Below are 20,912 nucleotides of genomic sequence, written 5' to 3'. Positions count from 1 at the left end.
TTCTTCTTCTTCTTCTTCTACACTAGTTAAAATCACTAATCCTCTGTTATTCGTGAATGGATGGGGCTGAAATTTGGTAGGTATAATCTATGTATGTTTACGCATCAACGCTCGGAGCCCGATTATCAATTTGGGGCCCAGGGGGGCCCCAAGGATTCCCAAAAGAAAAAAAAAAACGGAAGTTGATTTCCCATTTATTTGCGAGTCAAACGGTTGGTGGTACCGAATCATTGGTACATACCAGTATATAAATGGGGCCCATGACCCCGTACGTGTCACGGGGTCACCAGGGGCCCCATTTATAAAATGACTACTCCGTTTTTTTTTTTACTAGGTGGAACCGAGTCATTGGACTGAATTCTCGGGAACGTGGTAAGTGCCATTCGGCGCTGAGAAATTCCGTGGGCAGGGCCGTAGTTCATCCCAACTTGTTTCTGTCAATCTATCCCTAGATTTATATATGTGTATTTTTTTAAACTGTAAAATGATCCTCAAGATTCACTGACAGGTAGTGGGAAAAGTTGATATGAAACATATTTTAATAATTGTTTACTACTTTGTGGAAGCCATGGTTTCACAGGTTTACATTTAATTAAATTGTAAATCACCATACCAATTACAATTACAATGTCAATTAACTAAACTCAATTACAACTTAATTACAATTACAACAGCAACAGATTGTTTCAAATTACAATTATAATTATGTCATAATTATAATTAATTCTCAATTACTCAATTACAATTATAATTGACCCCAACTTTGCTTTATACTATTCATCCATTCATTTTCTGACCCACTTGCTCCTTTTTCAGAGTTGTAGGGGTCTGCTGGTGCCTATCTCCAGCTCCCATTGGGTGTTAGCATGGGGTACACCCAGGACAGGGCGCCAGTCCATCGCAGGGCTACTTTATACCAATGAAAAAAATCCTACTTACTGAAGAGTAATTGTTTTAGGGACACAACCCATGTAATGGTGACAGGACAAGATCTTAACCCTTTACTGAAAAAATGGACCAAATCCCAGCCTCACGTAAATAATAGAATAATGAGAAATATTTAATATTAATCATTTCATTACAATTATGATAAGGTTAGGTTTTAATGTTATACCTGTGGTTAGTGTGTTTTGGCATTTCATAAATGGAAAATGGGATGTCTTTTTCAGGTTTAATTGGATTTTGTCCGTTTGGTACTATTTTGTCCATGCACTGTGTGGAATTCTGACAGTTGAGAAATAAAGTATTTATATATACAGTATTTAGCAATATACCACTTTACAAAGAAGAGTAATTATCATTACTGCACATTTCTGTGTATGCACCACTTAAAAGGTTTAATCTAAACAAATAAATTATACAAAAATGACATTAAATAACCTTAAAAAGTTGAATTAAAGCATGAATACGTTTTAGGATTTTAGATGTCAAACATGCTGAATAGAAACATTTTAGATGTGGTGAAAGTATAGGAAGAGAAATATCTCAAAATGAATTCAAGGACATCTAATCTTTAATTTGTGGACAAAATCTATGGAAATGCTTGTGAAAATTAATCATATTTTGTTTCTATTTGTGATTGAAATATGTGTTCACATTTTTAATGAACACATTTGGAAAATTCCATTCGATCATCAAGTTTTCTCCTGATAGACATGATTTCAAAAAGCAAAGTGACCCGGGGACCCATGAGGAAATGGGAAAGAAAAAAAAAGAAACTGCTCAAGGTCGGTCATGGGCGATACAGCAGATTGCAAAAACAGGACAAATTGTAAATAAAAACCCACTAGAATAAATTGATGGTACAATCAAAAAGCTTGGACAGAAAGTTCTCCACAACAGGAACAGATAGGGTGAGGGCTTCAGTGTAAATAACTTACAGAACTTTACAGCTTACAGTTCTCCAAAGACAAGATTTTGAAACTGTGCATTTCCCATTTTGACACGACATGAATAAAGCTCTTTGTTACTCTGTTGTCTGGCTTTTTCGCTCTCTTCCAATGACTTCTTTGTCCAGAAACTGATGAAGAATGTGAACGTATGAGTGAGTCAAGTTGTGCAAACATGTTTTTATACTTGAAGCATGTAAATTATGTGTGTTCCTTTTACAGTCGCCTTTCAATGGGTCTGCTGGGAAATTGAGCCACAAAAACTCAAACAAAACAATTCTGGAGTCAGGACTTACTGGTACTATGTATGCCCTCATTGTGACAGAGTGATGGATGTTCATCCATTACTTAAAAAAAAGAACAATGTGCACAGCTACGTGTGATATACTTGATTCTATCCAATGATAGATGATGACTGCAATGGTCAAGGTTATTTAGGGCTAGGTGTTGGTGTTGGTATTTTTTCAGGTAACCCAGCTTCCTTCCACAATTAAAATATATATATTGGTCAACAGGAGACTCTAATTCACCCATTGAATTGAATCATTGTTAGAGGTTAAACAGATTACTCATGTTACTGTAACTGAGTTGCTTTTATGGGGGACTTGTACTTTTTTGTATATTTCTTAAATCAGTAGTTTTACTCGTGGCTAAATATGTTTTAAAAGAAGTAATTTGTTACACTTCTACACCCAAAAGTTACTGAGTAAAATATAATTTTTTTGTTTTAAAGTGATCAATAGACATTTTGAAACTACAAAAAATGAAATGACCAGACAACAATTAAATGCATCACATCATAACTGACCAACCAGATTAAACGTAATGCACCGATTCTTTGGTGTTAATTTATTTAAAAAAAAAAAAAGAATTGCACACAGAGGCCTTTGTGGAAAATAAATTAAAAGTTCCAACTGTGCAAAATCTCATCTGTACCTTTTTAAATTTATACATGAGATGTTTACTGTATGCAAGGGAACCGTGACAAGACTTATTACCAAAAGTAACTAGTAACTTTTACTTTGAGTACTATTTAATTGAGCTACTTTTTACTTGTACTTGTGTACAATTTCAATTAAGTAACAGTACTTCTACTTGAGTAGGATATATCAGTACTCTGTGTGTTACAGCCTGGAGTCCAGTTTAGAGTAAATCCCACCTTCCACTTAATGTGAGCTTAGATTGGCACCAACAGACCCTTTCAAACCTGTGATGAATGAAACAGACACAGAAGATGGATAACTTAATAAACAGAATAACTATATTTTGTCTAAATTTAAAAAAATGAAAAATCCTCTCATGCTGCACACGTACAACGTCCTATGAAACATCAAAAGTATAATAAAAATGAGGTGTCCTTTGGTAACGAACAAAGGGTTGTTATGTTTCGGTTTGCAAACCAGCAGGAACCTTCACTCATGTTATGAAACTCTATTGACTGTGTAAACACAACTCTTTACTAGGTCACAAAAGTCATTTTTCTTCCATAAGGCCTACTTGCAAGAAACATTTTTCAAAGTAAGTTTTGAATTTCTCCCTCTGTATTATCAATCTGATTCTGCTTTTGAAACAAAAAGCTGTATATTTTACAATTGTTCTTTTTTGTTGCTGCGTTTGGCAAAAGTATCAGGAAAGATATGTAGAATGAAATAGTAGAAAGACGGTGACACAAGAATGAGGAACACAAGATACGTGATATGTACTATTTGAAACAAGACCAGGCTAAGCCTACACACAACCTATCTTTGTTTAAAGAAAAGTAAAACAGAATTCATGTATATTTTGATTTTATCATTACCATTTAACATAAATCACACGTCTTTGTAACCAAGCAGTGGGTTGCCAGGGTAACACCCAGGGAGCAGTTAGGGTCAAGAGGTTTGCTCATGGGCCGACAGCGATAGTCAACAACAGATTTCAACTATGAATAAACATGCAATTATGCTTGATGCAAGAAATGTGCATTACAGCAAATGTATTTAAAATGTATTGTATTAAAAAAAAACACACATTTTGCATTTACTTATTTATTGCTCTTTAAGATCACATTAAGCAACATGAATTAATCATTTCACACAGTACACAAATTTCCAAATGCATGACTGGCTTTCAGTTTTATTTGTATAGTTTTGATGAGTGCAAACAGCAGGTTAAAGTGCGTGGATTTCCATTATGTGGAAATATCTGGCATGTAATCTGTGTGTGTGTGTGTGTGAGTGTGTGTGCATGTGTGCGTGTGTGCGTGTGTGTGTGTGTGTGTGTGTGTGTGTGTGTGTTAGGAAACCTGAGTAAACTGTGACACTTTATCTCTTAGTCCCTCTCCTGCCTGAGCTGCTATAAAAGGCCGAGCTGCGTCCCAGACTCTCTGCACAGCTCATCTGCAGATTCCCTCAATCCACCCATCATGAAGATGCTCCTCCATGTGCTGCTGCTGCTGCAATGCATCAGTAGGAACTTTCACGCATGCACAAGATTTATTTGAATTGCCCAACTTCATCTAAACTTTGCACACTTTTATCTCCGCAGGCGTCCTGTTTGCAGCCCCAGCTGAGAACAAGGTAAAATGGTGTGTCAAGTCAGACCAGGAGCTTCGGAAATGCACAGATTTGGCCGCTGCAGCTCCAGTGTTCACCTGTGTGAAGAGAGAGTCCACCTTAGACTGCATAGTGGCAATCAAGGTGAGCGACAATCAATAATCTAAACATTTGTACAACTATAAAAGTTTTTCAATGCAATCCATCTGTAAAATGAGCATTTTGAATGTTTGGACTGACCCTCACTTTGCACAGTGCAAAAAATGCAAAGACATCCTAAGACGGTTGATTGTAGGGTAAAAAAGAATGAATGGTATTCTACTAGGGGAATATCACAACTCTAAGTTTTGACTTTAAAAAGTTCAGATGTTTTAATCAGTGAAATCCTCAGAGGTGACAAGTAACGAAGTAAAATTTCTTAGTTAATGTACTTACTGTAGTTAGTTTTTTTCTAGTATCTGTACTTTTACTTTCACTCCTTACTTTTTTTAAACAAACGTCTCTACTTTCTACTTTCTACATTCCAGAAACCTGGAGAACATGATTTTCTTGAGGCGAAATGCAAAATGTTGGTAGTTTGAGCTTTTTTCTGTTAGACAGGTCACTTAGTTTTATGGTTAACATTTTTAAGTTCTAAAAATGTTAAACTCAAAGCTGCTCTAGGTTTTATTGAGCATTTTTATTTAGAAAAAAAAGAAAAGAAAAAATTGTATTTACAGATGTTATCTATAATGAGTGATAAAATATCCAGGTGTTCATAAAGAGTAACAGATTTTATTTATTTCCATGTACCAATTCTTAAAAAAAAAAAAAAAGAAAGAAAGAACGATATGGAATTTGCTGGTTTAAAAACCCTTTATTTTTTTTATTTTTACTTTTACCCAAGTAAGGGAGTTATTTAAATACTTTTACCAAAGTAATTTTTTATTCAAGTATCTATATTTATTAGTACTTATTTCAGTACTGAAGACAAGTATTTCTGCCACCTCTGAAAATCATATACTGCAATTAAAATCAAATGAAATGGAGATAAGTTTTTTTTTAAAATTTGAAATCTGAATAGCTTCTTTCAACTCTTTACTCTTACAAGAATTACAAAGTACATACTTCTTTTTTATCCATCTACTAAAAAGGATTTACCTAACTTACTTACCTACTACTTTGATCTTTCCTGATTGGCTAGAAAAATAAGTACCAAATGCAAGTATATCCAGCTGCAGCCTCAAGTACAGTACAAGCGACGCCCTCTACAAACCACGCCCACGCAAGCAATTTTTCAATGCGCTGAGCCGTTCCTTTTTTAGTATCTGCTATGTCGCCTCATATCACCTTTGACTTAATCTGACGTGTTTGTGACACAATGTGACGCAGCGGTTGAACAAAACAAATGATTATCACTTTAAATACACTATTCCTGTAGTTAATAGAGTTGAGGAGGAGAAGAAAGTAACTTAGCAGCCAGTGAGTGTTTAAAGCAGCTGAATTACCCCACTGCTGCTGCTGCTGCTGTGATAAACACACAGCCTGAAGCGCTGAGACAGACTCACAATCACAATAACCGCTTAAATAACCATGTGTTTTACTGTAATGTGCTGTTTTATGGCTTAAAACAATAGCAACAGTGTGTGGATAGCAAAAAGAAAATCGCTTTGGTGATCACTGATCTCCCTCGCAAGGCATGACGTCAGCGTCTACAGACACGCCTACTCATGAATATGCATAAGTAGGCCCCAAATCAGCCTGTTTTTAGAACTGCTAAGAAAGTGACTTTTCAGAGGCTAAAACTCTGTAAAACAGGCCAGTTTGTGAAAATAAACTACAAATGCTAAGTTGTTGGGGTTCTTAGAACAAATGGAGATGGGTGAAAAATAGTATAATACTGGACCTTTAACATCAGAGACACACCATTAAGTGACCATCTGATCAGAGCAAACAAAACCAAAAAATATGATCATTTGAAAGCACATTTATGATATAGATATCATTATGTGGCTGTAATAAAGTAAGTTTCCAACAGGCTGGTGAAGCAGACGCAATCACTTTGGACGGAGGAGACGTCTACACTGCTGGACTGATCAATTACGACCTGCAGCCCATCATTGCTGAGGACTATGGCATCAGTAAGTCTACTCAGCTGTCCTCACTAAAGAAACAGCTTTGTGTATGAACATGTTTTAACTGTTCATTTATTGCATGCTCACACAGCCTCAGACACCTGCTACTTCGCTGTTGCTGTGGTGAAGAAGGGAAGTGGATTCATGTTCAAAGATCTGAGAGGGAAAAAATCTTGCCACACTGGTTTGGGAAAATCTGCAGGCTGGAACATCCCAATAGGAACTCTGGTGTCCATGAATATTTTGCCATGGGCGGGCATTGAGGACAAACCTGTGGAGGAGGGTGAGTGGCATGATTTGCACTGTTCTCCATGTGCAGATCACGAAAAATTGCCTGTAAAGTATGATTCTTGTTCAGGGTGTGAAAGGTCCCGGATTCACATCCTGGACAAGCCCTCAAATACTTTTCAGCCCCCTACAGCAGTGGTTTTCAACCTTTTCAGCCGACGGCCCCCAAAATAAAGGTTCCAGAGACCAGGGACACCTGGTCTGTTGAACACAGACATGAACATTGAAGAACAGTCATGTAGAGACAGGGTCATCTATAAGGGGAGATAAAGGGGAGAGATTTTTGGTGCCCATCCATAAAGTCACAAAATGATGGTCCATTGTTCTATGAATCTGTGATAACCACATTTATTTATTCATCTGAGTAATACCCACTGTTATACAGGAAGTGTATTAGTATTTGCACCATATATAGTCATCTTAAAGATGTAAATTATATTTTAATCAGAAATAAAATGGGTTAGAAGTGACCAAAATGGTGGTAAGGGTAGTGAAATGGGATTTTAAAAACCACAGATAATTGGTCAAAAGTTGCAAATTACAGTGGTCAAAAACAGGCAGAAAAAGTGGTAAAAAATAGGATTCAAAGTGTGTCAGTCATGGAACAATTAGTTTAAACTGACAAATAATGGGCATGACAAATTGTGGTTAAGTTGTCAAAAATAAGTATGAAATATGGTGAAAAGAGGTTAAAAGTGAGAATAATGGGTCACATATGCGACATTAGCAGGAACAGTGGTGGTAAGGGTTTAGGAATATTTGTTTGAAGAATACATTATGATAACATTAATTGGTTTTTAATTTTAGACTGGCCTAAATTTCCAGTCTTTGTTTTTGTGTTCTATCTGCAGGATAGAACTTTTGCACTTTGAGTAGGAAAAAAAATGGATTAATTCCTGTTATCATTTATTTTATATTTACTTGAGTTGAAAAGATTATAATCACAGTAAATATGTAAGTTTTGAACTGCGATTTCTTGGTCTTTTTTTCCTTTCCAAAACTACCGTCCTGTGTAGTTATTGTGAGCCCAGTATTGTATATCGTTCCATCCCGTGAACTATATTGTCCCACTGATTACTGATTCAACTCAGGAGAGAAGTTGAGAGACGATGGAGGAAGGGGAGGCTTTACAGTCACCAGCCAAAACAAATAGGTATCCACCGTATCAGTGGTGAAGGCCAGTGTTTCTCAAATGGGGGTACGTGTACCCCTAGGGGTACGCAATGGCACTACAGGGAGTATTTGAGAGAGAGAGAGAGAGAGAGAGAGAGGCAAATGAACAAATCAAGTGTCAGTCTTTGTCCAAACCCAGGCGTGAGGTGACCGAAAATGATAAAAAATTCTAGAAAAAGAATCTATTCAGGAACCACTAAGTCAGTGTTTTAAAATTTCTGAAAAATTGAAATCGATTTTTCAGTATTTTAGAATTATAATTCTTTTTAAATTAAAATAACACACAATCTTAAACAAATGTATTTCTATACTTTATGGATAGATCTGAACTCAAACATGATTAAAAAAATGTCTTTGAGGTCACCAGAAATTCTTGTTATAAAAATGAGGTCACGATCCAAAAAAACCTTTGCAACCACTGCACTACAGACTGTTTCTTTCCACTTATTTACAACATGAGATTCTTTAAAATGTTATCACTCGTTCATTCCATCATTATTGTTGTTTTTTAATAGTTTTCTAAGTAAAAAGTTGCAGTCGGACAAAGGACTATAGGCTCAAAAAGGTCCAGCTTTCAGGCACTTGTCTCAATAGTTACTGGACTATTCCTGTTACATTCTGACACAAAGCAAAACGTCTGTGAGAAGCCTGTTCTATTTGCACAGTGAAATACTACAGCAGGAACATAAAAGTTGAATTTTACAAGTTGTTCTGGGTTTTTGTTTCAGGTAAAAGTATTCACATATGGGGGAAAAGTCAGATCATTTATACATAATCAGGAACTTTCCTAGTTTTTTTGTTTTGTTTTTTTTCTTTAGAAATCAAGGATGTCATTCAAGGAGAAATGTACAGCGACCTGTACCCTGGTGGTGGCTTCATAACCCTGACACTAACTATTTAAAATGTAGACTTCATCTAAAGTTGGAGAACAATTTATTTGATATTTAACTCACTTGTCTGATGCTTTGCTGCTTCGGAGTAACGGTCTGCTAACAGGGTCTTTATTTTGGTCTCTAGCTGTGAGCGAGTTCTTCATGTCCAGCTGTGCTCCAGGAGCAACAAAGGGCAGCAAGCTGTGTGAAGCCTGCAAAGGAGACTGCACCAGGTCCCAAAAGGAGCCCTACTATGACTATAACGGAGCCTTCCAGTCAGTACCTGTCCTCTGACACTAACCATTCTAACCCATGCAGATCACTTTTTAACACAAATTGTTTTTATGAGTGCTCTATAAACTAACTGGTATTTTAAATAGGTGTCTGGTAGAGGGTGCTGGAGATGTAGCATTTGTCAAACATCTAACTGTGCCAGGTCAGTATATTGTGAACTGCATTTACATGTTTGTATGTATATGTATACAGTATTTATGTGATGTCGTATTTCAAGATTCAGAAAAGTCCAAGTACGAGCTGCTGTGCAAGGATAACACAAGAGCACCCATCGACAGCTATGAAACCTGCCACCTGGCCAGAGTTCCCGCTCATGCTGTTGTGACCCGCAAAGACCCACAGCTGGCAGAGCTGATCTGGACAAGTCTCGGTAATGTGCAGGTGAGGGTCAATACACTTCTACAAGTCATTAATAGGCTACTGCTCTTTGGTTATGGCTTATTTGTGCTCTTTGTCCCTCCAGGGCTTTAACCTGTTCTCCTCCGATGCATACGCACCCTCCAAGAACCTGATGTTCAAGGATTCAACTGTAAAGCTGGTGCAGGTGCCTCCAAACACAGACTCCTTCCTCTATCTGGGTGCTGAATACATGAGCATCATCCGCTCCCTGAAGAAAGGTAGAAAAGAAGAGCTAGTCTTCGTCACACTTTATTGGAAGTTTTATACATTACGCTGTCATTATCTAACATTAGCATGAATACGGTGTCATGATGGCTTTTTTTAAGTGTCGTTCTTTTGCTAAATTATGAGACCTTTGGAGCTATGTTGGCATTTTGGGTTTGGTAGAAGGATCAAGTGGAGTTAGGCAGGGTTAGGGTTAGGGGTTAGGGTTACGAAGGATTAGGGAAGGGGTCTCCAACCTGCGGCTCTGGAGCCTCATGCGGCTCTTTAACTCTTTTGAAATGGCTCCCTGTAACTTTAAAGAAATATTAAAATAATGAACTGTTATTTCTTACAGAGGGTATTGATGATTAATGAAATGAATTTAAATTTAAATTCATCAAATACAATTCTGATAAAACAATTTGTTAACTTAAAAATAAATCACATTGTGCAATGACTCAGCCATCTTCTTACTCCTGCAACATCTACAGACCATCAACTTTCCTGCACCTGTGACTAACATTAAGTTTTAAATCCCTGGTAAGATAACTAAATAAACTAAAAGACTAGTCTGGCAGAAAATAGAGATCTTATTTGTGTGGGGAAAGATTTATTTAATTGGCAACATGCCGGCTTAATATGCAAACTTGATATATTGCAAGAAATGAGCAATTAGAATGTGACATCACATGATCATGTTTTATCAAATTCAAGTTACTTTTTGTAGCCCTTCATATACATTAATTTAACTAACTTATTCTAACTGTGTAGAATTTTATACAATGTATTGTCTTTACTGAGAAGGTATTTTTTTCGGCTCCAGAAAGACATTAATCCAGGTGAGAAATAATATGTATCGGAAGTGTCGTTTTCAGAGGGGGCAAAAGTACTAGTCTTCAGTACTCGAGTAAAAGATACTTGAATAAAAAATGACTGGTAAAAGTAAAAGTATTGAAGTTTCTTTCTTACTTGAGTAAAAGTTAAAAAAAAGTACATAATACTAAATGTACTGAAGTAAAACAAGTAAAAAGTAAAACAAATGTTCCTTGAATAATAAGACAGGGTTTTTAAACCAGAAAATTCCATATATTAATTTTTTTTAAATTAAAAGTTAAATTAAACAGTTGGAAATAAAATGTGTCAATAAAAACAAGTGCAAATGCGCAACAAAACCCAGAACAGATTTGAGTTTAACATTTTCGTTGTGATGTCATCTTCAAAGGTCTTAAAAATAACAAGCAATTTTCAAAATGTAAGAAAGTACAGATATTTGTTTTAAAAAGTAAGGAGTAAAAGTAAAAAGCTACCAAAAAATAAACACTCAAGGTAAGTACAGATACCAGAAAAAACTACTTAAGTACAGTAACGAAGTATTTGTACTTTGTTACTTATCACCTCTGATCATTGTTAAATATGAATTCATAAGTGAATAAAGTCCCAAACAGGCAATGTGTTCCTTGGAATGTGAATTTGAAGGCACTGTTGTTCTGATTCCCCTCCAGAGCAGACACCAGGCACTTCTCCCTCTACCATTAAGTGGTGCGCCGTGGGTCACGCTGAAACCACCAAATGCGACACTTGGAGCATCAACAGTGTGACTGGTGACACTGCTGCCATCGAATGCCAGAACGCACCCACAGTGGACGAGTGTCTGAAGAAGATCATGGTAAAACTATCTGGGAATGTTAGCTCGTCTTAGCAAATTGAAAAGTTTTTTTAATATAATTTGTGTGATAATCTGTTGTTTCAGCGAAAAGAGGCTGATGCCATGGCGGTGGATGGAGGACAGGTTTACACAGCTGGGAAATGTGGTTTGGTTCCTGCCATGGTTGAGCAGTATGAGGACGGTATGACACATTGTTAGCAGACATCTTCTCGTGTTTGCTTTTATCCCAAAGTTTCCATGTAATATAATATTTTCCTCTGTTTCCCTTCACAGAGCTCTGCGACTCCTCTAATGGTAGTCATTTTTCTATTTATATATACATCTATAGTTAGAAAGGAAAACTAAGCTCTTTTTTACTCCTTTTTTTAAACATTAGAGATAAATAAATGTCTATATATTTGCACAATGTTTTCAAATTTAAAAGCAATGTCAACCTAAACTAATGTATAAGTTAAGTAAATTGAAGTTAAATTCCACTGAATATCTAATTATCTGGCCTGTCACCTGTATTTCTCAGCTGTTACGTCCTCGTACTATGCTGTGGCTGTGGTGAAGAAGGGCTCAGGTGTGACATGGGACAACCTGCAGGGTAAAAGGTCTTGCCACACTGGCGTTGGCAGGACTGCAGGCTGGAACATCCCCATGGGCCATATTTACAAAAGGACCAACGACTGTGACTTCAGTGAGTGACTCACAACAATGTCATTAATAATGGTGTCGGCAATTTTCAGACAACAAAAATTGATAATTAATCAAATCTGATACATAGAAAAATCTTTAAAAATAGTGTTTGTGTTTTTTTCTTTGAAGTTGATAGTCTGTGTATTTTAAGATTTTGTAATCCAATACCTCTTATCAAACACATATCTGTAACTTTTACTATTTATGTCCAAACAGCTTTAATTTTTCCTCATTCCCTTATTATTCATTTATTTATTCTGTTAAAAAATATATACTTACTAAAAACCCCAAAAAACATTCTCTTGCAACCGTTAACCAACCACAATCATAACACACCAACATTTAGCGAACCTTGTTATGTGAGGTTCTACTCCTCTTTACCTGCATCTCGTCCCCCCCCCACAGCCAAATTCTTCAGTAGCGGCTGTGCCCCTGGAGCTGAGCTCACCTCTCCTTTCTGCAGTCAGTGCGCAGGCAGCGGCAAAGCTGTGGGAGATGAGGCCAAGTGCAAACCCAGTGCTGAGGAGCAGTACTATGGTTATGCTGGAGCCTTCAGGTCAGTGTCATTATCTGTACAGGTAGTATGAAACAATTGTAGCACTCTAAGAATAGCAGGAAATAGAATGTGTAACCTGTCTGATGGTGCCAACAGGTGGAATTCGTATAGATTATTGGGTAACACTTGAACCTGACACCTGTCATTAGCATGAATAGGGAGTCATGAAGGCTGTCATTAAGTGTCGTTAGTTACTCTAACCGTTCGTTACCCTAACCCCAAACCCTAACCCTAACCTTAACCCTAACCCTACATTACCCGAACCCTAAACCCTAACCCTAACCCTACGTTACCCGAACCCTAAACCCTAACTCTAACCCTACGTTACCCGAACCCTAAACCCTAACCCTAACCCTACGTTACCCGAACCCTAAACCCTATCCCTAACCCTATGTTACCCGAACCCTAAACCCTAACCCTAACCCTACGTTACCCGAACCCTAAACCCTATCCCTAACCCTATGTTACCCGAACCCTAAACCCTAACTCTACCTCACCCTAACTCTAACCATACGTTACCTTAACCCCAAACCCTAACCCTTCGTTACCGTAAACCCAAACCCTAACCCTACGTTACCCTAACCCCAAACCCTAATACTACCTAATCTCCACCTAATCCAAAAAAAGCCAACATAGCTCCAAATGTGACATAATTTAGCGAACAACACTTAATGACAGCCTTCATGACACCTTATTCATGCTAATGACAGATAAAGACAGCGTAATGTCAGCCTTATGTATAAAACTTCAAATAACCTGTTACCAATTATTGTATCACATTAACAATACGTGTATTAACATTACGTGTACAGAAAGTATATGATTTTAGATAATATGTTTATGTCATTCATTTTTTTTTTTTTTTACAATCTAAAGAATTAAATTACATTGGAATAAGATATTTGTCATTTATTTTACACATACCTAATATTGAAAGCCTCAGCTTCTCGATTGATATTATTACCTTTGGTATAACGTGGCAGGTGTCTGGTTGAGGGAGCTGGTGATGTGGCCTTCATCAAACACAGTATTGTTCCAGAAAACAGTAATGGTGAGGAGCCGTCACAGACCTGTTCTAACACCATCTTGTGATCACGTTGTTTCCTGTGAAGCTATCAATGACCTGAGCTTTATCACACCTTCTCTCTCAAAAGGTGCCGGTCCAGTTTGGGCTCGTGATGTCAAGTCTGAGGATTACGAGCTGATCTGTCCAGGGAAGGGTCCAGTACCAGTGTCCGATTATCTGTCCTGCAACTTAGCCAAAGTGCCTGCACACGCAGTGGTGACTCGCCCAGAGGCCCGCAGCAAAGTGATCGACGTCCTCCAGGTCCAGCAGGTCAGTGTTGGATTACCTGTAGTAAACTAACATTTTGACATAATTTAGTTGTGAATTATATGTGGTACACATTTAATTGATGAAATCTTTTTTGATGAGCTTTATTACTGTAAACAGGCCAACTTTGGAAACAGAGCCACTGATGCTCCCTTCAGATTGTTCCAGTCTGAGAATGGAAAGAACCTTCTCTTCAAGGACTCGACCAAGTGTCTCCAGCAGGTTCCAGATGGGCAGAACTATCAACAGTTTTTGGGAACAGAATACATGGCTGCCATGTCCTCACTGAGACACTGCAGTGAAACTACTCCAGGTTAGTACAGCATTTGTCTGGTTAACTGCAGGAAAAATATAGCAACAATTGTTGATTCACACTTTGACTTTTTTTTTTTAATCAGTAATTGTTTTATTTACCCTTAAGCCTTAGAGAGAATTCTGAGTTATTTTAGTTATAATTTAGACACATTTAATCACATAAACAAGTCAACTGAGATACAATTGAGGATTAAGTTAACTAAAATGACTTTTACTTGTCATTTAACTGGTGTTGATAAGCCTTAAGCTCCCACAGAAATGACATCTGCCCCTTCTCAGTACTTTGCGCCTCCTAAAAAAGAGTCACGGATTGGAGAAAATTACTACTGATGCTGTGATTATTTCTGCTTAGCTAATTTTCACCAAATTTTTCTTCTGTTTTTCAACAGCTCTGGAGAAATCTTGCACTTTTCATTCGTGCCAGACTGTCTAAAGATGACGTGATGCACACAATATTCTTACCTACTGATTCATGTGGTATAACAACACGTACGCCATTTACCATAAAGCTCAGACTGTGTTTTCCTGCTGATCATATTAAAGCTCTGTTAGACTTTCAATCACTAAACACATACAATACCAATCAATAATGACAAGCTTGATCACATCAACATCAGGATTCGTTCAGTTTCCTCTGCTTTTGTTCCTGCATCTGTTTTGTTCACTTGTCTGACTTTTCTCAAATAAAACTTTGATATCATAATTACTCTTTGTGGTTTTGTGCATTCAGAGTTTGTTTTCTATTCATTTTCCTGAACTAAAGTCAAAGAGCAGACCAAAATAACAGCATTTTTGCTAACAGGGTAATGTATAATACTATATGAAGTATAAATGTAAGATTCAGTCCTACTATATTTTACACATAATTCTTTAAATATTAACATTTTAACAGTGATAAATGTTAATTTAGTATAACATATATATATAAATGTACATCCCTACATTTACCAATGCCCATTAGCTCAAAATGAGGGTTCATGCTTCAGTGGTCAGACCTGTCTTTATGGGAGGAGTTTAAATCTTCTCCCTTAATGTTTTATCTGGTTTTGTTGACGACCTGCTTTCGGCTTTTGAGCAACATGTGACTTTGTAGCCCCTCTCCTAGGGCTTTTATCAGTGACAAGATAAGAAATAATCCCACCTTCCCTCCTCACAGCCTTGCATCTTTATCAAATTGCTGCAACAACTTTCTTGCGCTAGCTACCAATCAGTTGGTCCCTCTAATCATCAAATGATGAATTTAGAGAAAATTCATTCCACTAAATCTCCCCCCCCCACAATCTTTTTGCAAGTGAGAAAGAACGATTATCTTTCATGAAGACAGGATATTTGGCAGATCATGTGTTAGTGACAGTGAAGCTCTGCAGAGACCTAGAGCAATGCCAGAAAGCAATACTGCTTTTGCAGTTGTTGAGTTTTGACTGGTTTGATAAACTTCAAAAAAATGTCTCGTCTTGTCATCTATACCTGCTTTTTCCTGTACAGGGTCACAGGGGATGCTGGAGCCTATCCCAGCAGACATATGGCGTGAAGCAGAGTAATCCCCCCCTGGATAGGATGCCAGTCTATCACAGGGCTTGACAGAGACAAGTTGGGGCCACCAGTGATACGCTGGTGTGAACATGCAAACAAAATCTATGGGGGATCCGGCAAGCACAATTTAGAGCCTTTGTTTTAGCAGGGCTTGGCGCATTTTCCAATCAAATTCACAGCACTGACAGACAGCTGCAGTGTAAGTAAATAAAATAAAAAACATCATAAAACTGACAGAATGCAGTGTCATATTTGGGTATCTATTCTATCTCTGTTATGGATATATCAATGTGTATGTCTGTTGTACTGCTTGGATTCCTAAGGCTTCTTCTGCTGATACTTTTACAGTTTTAACGTGTTGTGTTTCTTTTAGCAACACGTTGGTCAACAAGGGGAATTAATGTATCTATCTATTGCGATAATTTTGCACATTTACATATTCTAAGTTCATTAATGTGTATTGTCTCCTTTTATAAATAAAGAAAACTGACATAAAATACCAGCAGGCGTGTGTTGATGTTTGAAGAAACTCATCTGAATAACCAGATTTCAGCATGTTTAGGGCAGACGATGCAGCTATGTTTTGGATGGATGAATGGATGGATGGATGGATGGATGGATGGATGGATGGATGGGTATCATGGGTACATAATACTGTTGTCATGCTTGTACACCTTCACAAAATAAGAATTTAAAAACTAAAAAGACTTCAGATAAACGAACTAGAAAAAGACAATTCAATAGAATAATAATTTACTTGTGCAAACAATGGACAAATTCCCTGAAACTATTTTACACATCAACAACTTGTTAAATAGATGCTCAACTTCCACTTATAGTTCATGGTCTCTTGCTTTTCTTGAAGCAAGATGTTTCTGAATTTATTCTAGCTATTGTTTTTTTCTTATAGAAAGTCCACCATGGATGACCTTAATTAAATTAAGCCTTCATCAGTTTGAGTTTGGAAAAGCACCGCTCTGCAGACGCCACAGTGTCCTTAAACGCAACATAAAGCCTGCGGTAATGCTCAGCAAGACTGGTAACGTTCACTCTCTGGGCCTGTGAGGACATCAAGACTACTCAGGAACTACAATAATAAGAAAGGGTTTTTAAACCAGCAAATTCCTTATCATTTTATTTCTTTTAAGAACTTGTAGAAAACTGGTACATGTAAATCAATGAAATCTGTTATCCTTTATACCTACCTGGATAATTTAACACTCATTATCAGTGACGTGACCACTAGGATTGGGTAGGCACGTTGCAAATCGAGACCAGCAATGACAATTTCATATGTTTCTGCTGGCAAGTGTTAATCAAACAAAATCAACATTGTAAAACACCATTAAAGAAACAAACAATTATTTACTATAGCCTCCATACTCTCCCAACAAGATATATCTCGTGACACGGCAGCACATCCGTTGTTTGTGTAGGAAACACAGAAACACGGAGAAAATGACAACAACTCTGAACAGCCTCATGGCAGGCGTACACTGTGAGATTTTTGGCCCATTTAGAGCCGATTTTCGACTTGTGCGTCTATTTTGTGGGATCGTGCGAGTCTCTGCGAGATCGTGTGTCGTGCATCGTGTAGTATACATGGGGTCACGAGAAGCGATTAACACCTCACGACCAGCTCCCAATCACCAATCTTATGGTCGTAAGGAAATCAAACATATTTGAAATCCAGTCACTACTCGTGAGGGTATCTCACTTCGAAGCAGTGCCACGGACCGGCTTACCTCAAACTCTCACACTGCGCATGCGCGAACACCATAGGACCACTGTAGAATTAACAGACTGTACTGCCCACATCTGTCCAGCCAGTTCCTGGTCCATCAGATCACAGTCTCTTTTTTAAAGCTCTTTTTGCTGAGATTTGTGAGTGTCTCTCCACTTATGGGTTCTTCTTCTTTGTGTTTTAATGGCGATGTTTCAGAGTTCTTCTTCTTCTTCTAATTTGTACGTTGCATTTCCGGAAACAAGACCCCGACGTGTCGTGTATGGACGTACAGTGTGAGCAGTCAGATCGTGTCAGAGTGTCGGTCCGTACAGTGTGAGAACAGCTGCACACATTCAGGCTCTGCACCTGAGTTACACACTTTGAGCTGAAGCTGAGTGCAACGATTGAAAAAATTGCACAGTGTATCCCAGCCTCAGTGAGTCGCATCCACAAAGCCAATTCTTCCTTTTGTACCATTCATTGTGAAAATTACAAAACATTTTCTGACCTTACCTTTGGTGAAGGTCTGGTAGCTCACGTGTTGGTCTCCCATCTTTTAAAAGCTGTAGTTTTTCCTGAAAAGAAAGTTTCTTTATCGTCTCTAGCCTGCCTGTAGTGTTATCCCACCCACTGGCTAGAGAACGTAGCAGCTGTAGCAGCCACACTGGATCAATTCACTAATGCACTGTGAACGTACGTATAGCATTCAGCATAGCGCGGTTACGTCCAAAGGCAGCATAGAGAGCTGCCTTTTTACGTAAATGTTTTCATCTTTGGAAACTTACTGCGCAAACACATAAAAACATGCTATGAAGCCAGAGGCAGAGCAGCAATGTGCTTTTGGGAGGGGGTGTGGCCTCCTCCTGCCTTACAGCGGAATGAGACTGTGCAGCGTCTCTGCCGTACCAGGAAATAGCAACGTTTAGTCATTTGGTCTACGAAACGCACAAAATGCTGACACTTTCCTACTTATAGGTACTGTATGTTATCAGAAATTGTCATGTCTGGGGCTCTGAGTTTATTCAGCGAAATTCCTGAATCAAGTTTAAATAAAAAAAATACTGCTTGTTTTATAATAATGTACTTTTTTTTTTTTACATATTCAGTGATAATCCTGTGTGAATGAGCTGATATTATACAGTGCGTTGGAACTACTTTGTCATAAAATCACATTTTAAATCTAGTCCATTTTAACATAGTCAGAATTGTCTAATATTGCCTACAGTTGTGGGAGCACACTGGTGTTTTGGTTTGCACTTCTGCCTAACAGCAAGAAGGTATTGCTGAAGGGGTTAACCCCACCACACTCCTCTATCATCTCCTCCTGGAGATGATAGCAGACTTCAGGAAGAACCCAGCCCCCCTCACCCCCCTCACCCTGGGAGACTCTACAGTGAGCTCTGTAGAGTACTTCTGCTTCCTGGGGACCATCATCACTCAGGACCTCAAGTGGGAGCTGAACATCAGCTCCCTTATCAAAAAAGCTCAGCAGAGGATGTACTTTCTGCGGCAGCTGAAGAAGTTCAGTCTGCCAACAAAGATGATGGTGAACTTCTACAGCTCCATCATCCAGTCCATCCTCTGCTCCTCCATCACCATCTGGTACGCTGCAGCTACGGCCAAGGACAAGGCCAGACTGCAGCGTATCATCCACTCTGCAGAGAAGGTCATCGGCTGCAATCTGCCCTCCCTCCAGGACCTGTACGCCTCCAGGATTTTGAGGCGTGCAGGAAAGATTGTGGCCGACCCCTCCCACCCCGGTCATAAACTGTTTCAATCTCTCCCTTCTGGTAGGAGGTTTCGGTCCATCAGGACCAGAACCTCCAGACACAAAAACAGCTTCTTTCCCTCTGCCACCATCCACATGAACACACCCCAAGTCACCCACTGAACCCTCATAATTTTTGTTTCTGTAACTATAGTGCTTTTTTTTCCCTAGTAAGTTAGTATACACTTTTACCATCACTAGATAATTAGTGATGCTGCGGATGGGTTTACTTGTCAATGATTTCAGCCTTCACTAACTAAACACACTAAACTGTATACTAGTTACCTAATCAATGACATGTCAGAGTTGATGCAGCTCACTGGTGAACTAGTTTGTTTTTCTAACATCTTGATATTAAGGACACATAGATGAGTAAATAGTCTCTGAGCTCTCCATACACTCCTGACTCAGGACGTCGACAACTTCATGTTCTGCAGCTCTGCAAGCGCTCTCCTCTGATTGGTCGGATGTTGACTGCTGGCAATCATTGCAGCAATGCGTCCACGGTCACATTTCAGCTCTCTTTGCTCTCCTTCTGCTCCTCACAGAAGCACATATGCGTGTAGACCACATGTGTCAAACTCAAGGCCCAGGGGTCAAATCCGGCCCTTTGGCACATCCAATTTGGCCCGTAGGACAAAGTAAAAATAACAGAAAAATAATTAATCATTGTGTAAATGAAAGTTAATATATGCAGGGGCGCACAATTTCATCAGTGCTTATATCAGAATCAGAATCAGAATCAACTTTATTGACCAAGTAATGTATGTTATACACACGAGGAATTTGACTTGGTGAACTGTGCTCTCTCTAATAGTGTAAACATTAAATAATAACAATCAACTAGAAAAAATAATAATAAATATAAACATAAATATAAACAGTAGTTAGACTAGAATGTGCAAAACTAAATAAAATAACAAGATAATAATAATAATAATAATAATAATAATAATAATAATAATAATAATAATAATAATATAAAAATTTAAAATAATAAAAGAAAAATAAAAATAATAATAATAATAAGATAATATTGCAGTAGTGCATTGATGAGTAGTGCAGGAGAACATTTAAATTAAATATTATGTACATGAACATTCTTAGTGACAGGTTGATCCAGGGTTGTTATGTTTAGTTCCAGGGTTATTTCACAGAACCAGGTCTGACACTCTATGACTGTTTAGTGTTGATCAGAGTGACAGCCTGGGGGAAGAAACTGTTTTTATGGCGGGTTGTTTTGACGAACAGTGATTTGTAGCATCTGACGGAGGGGAGGAGTTTAAACAGATTGTGTGCAGGGTGTGAGGGATCTGCAGTGATGTTACCTGCCCTTTTCCTGACCCTGGACAGGTATAAGTCTTGAATGGAAGGCAGATCAACACCAATGATCTTTTCTGCAGTCCTAATTATCCTTTGTAGTCTGTGTTTGTCTAGTTTGGTTGTCGATCCAAACCAGACAGTGATGGAGGTGCACAGAACAGACTGAATGATGGAGGTGTAGAACATGATCAGCAGCTCTTGGGGCAGGTTGAACTTCCTCAGCTGACGCAGGAAGTACATCCTC

The 20,912-nt window shown here is 38.1% G+C and overlaps 1 protein-coding gene across 1 annotated transcript; it reads left to right on the top strand.

Annotated features, from left to right (window-relative positions):
* The first annotated feature begins 3,978 nt into the window (after positions 1-3,978).
* Positions 3,979-15,021, top strand: tfa (transferrin-a). The gene is made up of 18 exons (XM_028472266.1): positions 3,979-4,044; positions 4,204-4,336; positions 4,416-4,567; positions 6,441-6,543; positions 6,629-6,820; positions 9,016-9,145; positions 9,251-9,306; positions 9,382-9,545; positions 9,628-9,781; positions 11,270-11,433; positions 11,518-11,614; positions 11,707-11,727; positions 11,951-12,115; positions 12,520-12,670; positions 13,654-13,721; positions 13,825-14,006; positions 14,124-14,316; positions 14,708-15,021. The coding sequence occupies exons 1-18, from the start codon at positions 3,988-3,990 to the stop codon at positions 14,749-14,751; spliced, it is 2,226 nt and encodes a 741-aa protein (XP_028328067.1). The 5' UTR covers positions 3,979-3,987; the 3' UTR covers positions 14,752-15,021.
* The last annotated feature ends 5,891 nt before the right edge of the window (positions 15,022-20,912 follow it).

Source organism: Gouania willdenowi, chromosome 17, assembly GCF_900634775.1.
Source record: "Gouania willdenowi chromosome 17, fGouWil2.1, whole genome shotgun sequence".
NCBI lineage: Eukaryota > Metazoa > Chordata > Actinopteri > Blenniiformes > Gobiesocidae > Gouania > Gouania willdenowi.
The sequence above is the reverse complement of the archived record's forward strand: the minus strand, read 5'-3'. Positions and strand labels throughout refer to the sequence as shown.

What these genes read in the sequence shown, in the direction of transcription:
- tfa (XM_028472266.1), top strand. Translation starts at nt 3,988, where the DNA reads ATGACTGGCTTTCAGTTTTATTTGTATAGTTTTGATGAGTGCAAACAG. An exon ending in TGCTGAGGACTATGGCATCA is followed by an intron (nt 6,544 to 6,628) that starts GTAAGTCTACTC and finishes ATGCTCACACAG; the next exon opens with CCTCAGACACCTGCTACTTC. An exon ending in ACGTCCTCCAGGTCCAGCAG is followed by an intron (nt 14,007 to 14,123) that starts GTCAGTGTTGGA and finishes TACTGTAAACAG; the next exon opens with GCCAACTTTGGAAACAGAGC.